The sequence below is a fragment of the Empidonax traillii genome, unplaced genomic scaffold (genome assembly GCF_003031625.1).
Source record: "Empidonax traillii isolate 1590-97213 ecotype Southwest subspecies unplaced genomic scaffold, ASM303162v1 scaffold6920:size5525, whole genome shotgun sequence".
Taxonomy (NCBI): domain Eukaryota; kingdom Metazoa; phylum Chordata; class Aves; order Passeriformes; family Tyrannidae; genus Empidonax; species Empidonax traillii.
The window spans coordinates 957-5,525 of NW_020962113.1; the positions used below are offsets into that span (position 1 = coordinate 957).

Genomic DNA, 4,569 nt, shown 5'->3' on the forward strand with positions numbered 1-4,569 from the left:
TGGATCGGCCCCTTGTGTGACAGAGGGGCGAGGCGACAGACAGGGAAGGTGGCTGAGGACGCAGGGAGGGACAAGACATTCTGGAGTGGAATGCTGCTCGCGGCGCTCCTGCCTGCGCTGCATCCCCTCTCCATCACCCGCCCGGTGGAGATGAGGGGGATTCCCCCGGCCATGCGATCCCGCAGGGAAAACGGGAGGTGGAAGGCGGAGTGTTTGTAGCAGAGAGAGAGTATTCCAGACTTTTTTATCTCCGCAACTGCAAACCAGCTTGCAAAATCACCGGAGCTCCCGTGCGAAATCCCAGAGCTCCCGTGTGAAATGCCAGATCTCCAGAGGAGAGATTCCTGCTGGGAGTTTACTCTGTCACGCACGGCAAGTCCCGGACAGGGTGGGGGGGAAACGGGGGGGCGGGCAAAGTTCAGCTCCTATAAAATCAGGTCTGGTCCAGTTCATTCATTCCCCTCGCAGCATCTCCGACAGCGGCACGTCCAGCCTCTGCACGAGATTTGGGAGCAAATCCTGCCCCGGGAGCTGCAGGATGCCGAGGAGAGCGATGCCGAGAGCGCTGGGGGATGTCTGGGCAGCCCTCACCTGCCTCCAGCTCCTGCTGCTCCTCACCGCCGTGGATTCCCGGCCCCTCACGTGGGACCAGGACAGGCTCCAGCTGGAAGCCGTCAAAAAGGGGATCCTGGAGAGGCTGGGAATGCCGGCTCCCCCCGTCATCCGGCACCAACTGGACCAGGAGAGCATCCGGAGAGCGCAGCAGCTCTACCAGCAGAAAGTGGCGGAGCTGGCAGGGAACAGGAGCCGGGAAGATGGTGATGAGGAGGAATCCGTGTCCAGGACCCGGCGTTTGCACCGCCTGACCCCCATCTGTAAGTGGCTCCTTGTCATTCCACGACCCTCGTCCCCCCGGGACACGCAGCGTGTCCCGCAGTCGGGCACTGTCGGGACATGACCGGGCATGCAGCACGGTGGCAACGGTCATCCTTATCCCACGGTTTCCTTTGCCCTGGAAGAGGGGAGGAGCCACTATCGGAGCTGTTTTGCTTAAAAACACCAAAATCAGGGAGCTTGGGATGAAAGGATTTAATCAGCGGAGCGGTGGCAGCTCGGGGGGCTCGGAGTGGGGCTCGAGGGGGTCTGGGGGTGAGCGGAGGGGAGGTGCCATCCCTCGACCCCCAGCTTGAGCCCGAGTTCGGGGGGATTTATCTGAATCTGGGGGGATTTGGGGGAACATTCTGCTCCTGCTGCTTGGGCTGGTGGGGGGACGGCAGGGGAGTGGGGTGGGGGTGCCCCAAGGCAGGGTACCCGCTCTGGCACCAGGAAAACCGAGACCCTCCATCTCGGGGGTCCCTGGAGATGGTGGGTCCTGAGTGATCTGAGGATCTGAGGGATGAACTTCCAGCACCCCTGGGGATTTAGGGGATTCCCCGGGAGCGGGGCTTTGGCTGCCTGAGCGGAGCTGGTCACAAGCCTGAACTGGCTGAGACCTGCTGGCTCTTACATCATCTGTCCCCTCTGTCCCCTCAGTGCTGCGCTGGCCGGACATCCCGCAGGGACACGGGGACTCCCAGGGACACCGGGACCCACAGGGACACCAGGACGCCCGTGGTCCCTACCGCTACCACCTCCTGCTCTCCCGCACCGAGGAATTCCAGCGGCAGCTCCGGGTGGTTCAGGCGGAGTTGAAACTCTTCAAGCGGTCCCTGGAAGTGCCCCCCCGGGTCACCATCTACGCTCTGCAGGGGGATGAAGAGACCCCCCAGCTCCTGCAGAGCCAAGAGCTGGACCCCGATTCCCAGAGCCTGGATGTGACAGCAGCCATCCAGCCCTGGGCAGAGGGTCCCGAGGCCACCCTGAGCCTGGAGCTGGACTTTACAACAAACGTCTCGGCTGCCCTGGCCACCTCGGAGGGGGGAACGCTGGTGCTGGAGGTGGAAACCCAGGAGAACTCGGCTCGGGGGGCCAGGAGAGCCCGGGGGCTGGAGGAGGAGTGCGGGAAGAGCGACGGGAAGTGCTGCCTGAAGTCGCTGAAGGTTTCCTTCCAGGACATCGGCTGGTCCGACTGGGTCATCGCCCCCCACAGCTACTACATGAGGTTCTGCGAGGGCTCCTGCCCCCACAACTACAAACCGGCCAACATGCACGCCCAGATCAAATCCCGGGTGCACTCCCTGTCCAAGGCCGCCCCCTCGCCCTGCTGTGTCCCTGCTGGCTACGACCCCATGGTGCTGATGCACTACGACGGCGAGGGCAGGCTGGTCTCCAGCGTCTTCGAGGACATGCTGGTCACCGGCTGCCACTGCGCCTGACGGCATCGCCGGTGGCTCCAACCGGGGTGTGTCACTGCCCGGGTGAGGCCTCCTGGCAGCTCCAGCATCCCCAAAATTCAGACTCCGTGGCATTCAGTGCCTCCAAGCCAGCCCCTACTCCCACCCCCCATCCATCTTGCTCAGCCCTAAGAATCTCCAGCTTCAGCATCCCAAAATCCAGACCCTCTGGCATCAAATGCCTTCACAACAAACCCATCCTCAGTGTCCAGAGTAGCCCCAGATTCTCCAGCTCCACTCCTGGGGTCTTCAGCTCCACTGCCCAACTCAGCCCTGGGCTCTCCAGTTCTGGATTCCTCTCCACAATAACATATTCCCTCCTCTCTTATTTAAATCCATATTTTATTTATTAAATCCATATTTTATTTATTAAATCCGTACTTTATTTTATCATCCCACCTCAGATACCCCAAAGGGGCCGGGGTGGGTCTGCCCCCTGGGTGTCCACATCCCACTCCATCCCTCCTTCTCTGCTCTTATTTATTTACAGAATAATAGAGTAAGACTTTTTTATGGAACCCCCTTATTTATTTCTAACTTATTGTATTTTATAGCAAAACAACTTTTTTTTGGGGGGGGGTGGGGGAACAAGGTTCTTTTTTGTATTTGTATTTTATGTATATAGGAAGGATATAATGATGTAAATGAATAAAGTGATGGGAATTGGGATTCTGGCTGCTCCTCTTGCACTGCTGGCTGGCTGGTGGTCTCCAACCAGAGCTCCTCAGCTCCCTTGGGATCTGACTCCATAGGGATCTGCTGGTAAATCCTCGTGGCTTCCCAGTGCCATCCTGCCAGCGTGTGAGTAATGTCTGGGCTCTGCTCCAGAGACCTCTGAGCTGTCTCTGTGGCCTTGGGATGGGTGTCGGGCACAGCCTTGACCCCCCGCAGGGACGTCCAGCCGGGATGTGACCGCTGCCCAATTTCCAGGCCCCTCCGGCCCTGGGACCACCACGAGGGTGTCCTGGGCTTCCCAGACCCTCAGCAGCTGCTGGTGGGATCTGGGCTTGAGGGATGTGGGATATGGGGACCCCTGCTCTGGGAATGGGAGCCTTGAGGGACACAAAATATGGAGATGTCCACTCTGGGGACATGGCCTTGAGGCACCTGGGTCCCTTGGGACCACCACTTTGGGGACAAAGGCTTTAGGGACCTGTCCTTGAGGGTTCTGAGTCCTTGGGACCCCTGTTTTGGGGATACATCCTTTGGGAGCTCCAGGGACTTTCCCCTGTGTCCTCCCCACAGACCACGAGCTCCATGGGTAATTAGAGATAATTAAACCATTTAATGGGCACGGTGAAGCCTCACAGGGGCCAGGGCAGGGGGACAGGGATGGGACACCCAGACAAGCCACGGGGGGGTCCCCCTGTCCCCCAGGCTGCCGTTCCTCTCAGGGTGCCCAACTCGGGGTCTCACCAGGAGGGTTAAAAAGAGGGATTTTCCCCGGCAGATCGAGCAGGACGAGCACGGGCGGTGCAACCGTGCCAGGATGTGCCCAACTGCCCGGCCCCCGACGCTCCCCATCGGCCCCAAAATGGGGAAGAGGAACCCCAGGCCGTGGTCACCCCCTGGCCCAGCTCCTCGTGGGGGCCCCGTGTGTGCATCCAGGCCGGAAGGCTCCGGCTGCCGGCGGATGTGGCGTCCCCACGGTCGGTGGCCACCGGCCCCGAGAGGAAGCGTCACCTCAGCCCCTGCTGAGCCCCGTGGTGGGAACTGGGGCGGTGGAGGGGCCTGGGGCTGGGGGGAGGGTGTTAAAACCACCCCCCCCCCAAAAGCATAGAAAGGCATTCCCACAGGAAATGCGCCTGGGAACCACCTGTGTCACCGGCCCAGCCGGGGGGAAACCCAGAGAGCCCTGTCCCCTCCGGGGTGGGGGGACAGCAGGGAGAGAACGGCAGTGGAGGGCAGAATCTGTCCCTTCCAGGCCCCCCAGTGTCCTCCCCAACACCCCCCCAGTCCCTCCCAGTCCCCTCAGTGGTCGGGAATGATGTAAACGTCCTCGCTGGGGCCCAGGGTGTTGGCGTAGATGGGCTGGTCCCTGGGATCAGCCTCTTTCTCCAGGAAATAATTCTCATCCTCTGGGACCTGGGGGCTGGGGGGGCAGGGGGGGCTCAGTGGGGAGTGAATGTCACGGGGGGAAGGGAGGGGAGGGAAGGGCTCAGGCCCCAGGACTTGGGGATGGTGGGATGGGACAGGACAGGAGGGGCGCGGGTGGCGTTGTGGGGGTGGTATGGGG

At 61.2% G+C, this 4,569-nt stretch overlaps 1 protein-coding gene across 1 annotated transcript; it reads left to right on the forward strand.

Moving 5' to 3' along the window:
• The first annotated feature begins 553 nt into the window (after window positions 1-553).
• Window positions 554-2,379, forward strand: LOC114073541 (growth/differentiation factor 15-like). The gene is made up of 2 exons (XM_027911277.1): window positions 554-875; window positions 1,534-2,379. Exons 1-2 carry the CDS (start codon window positions 554-556, stop codon window positions 2,313-2,315), a joined length of 1,104 nt encoding a protein of 367 aa, XP_027767078.1. The 3' UTR covers window positions 2,316-2,379.
• The last annotated feature ends 2,190 nt before the right edge of the window (window positions 2,380-4,569 follow it).

What these genes read in the sequence shown, in the direction of transcription:
- LOC114073541 (XM_027911277.1), top strand. Translation starts at nt 554, where the DNA reads ATGCCGAGAGCGCTGGGGGATGTCTGGGCAGCCCTCACCTGCCTCCAG. An exon ending in GCACCGCCTGACCCCCATCT is followed by an intron (nt 876 to 1,533) that starts GTAAGTGGCTCC and finishes CTGTCCCCTCAG; the next exon opens with TGCTGCGCTGGCCGGACATC.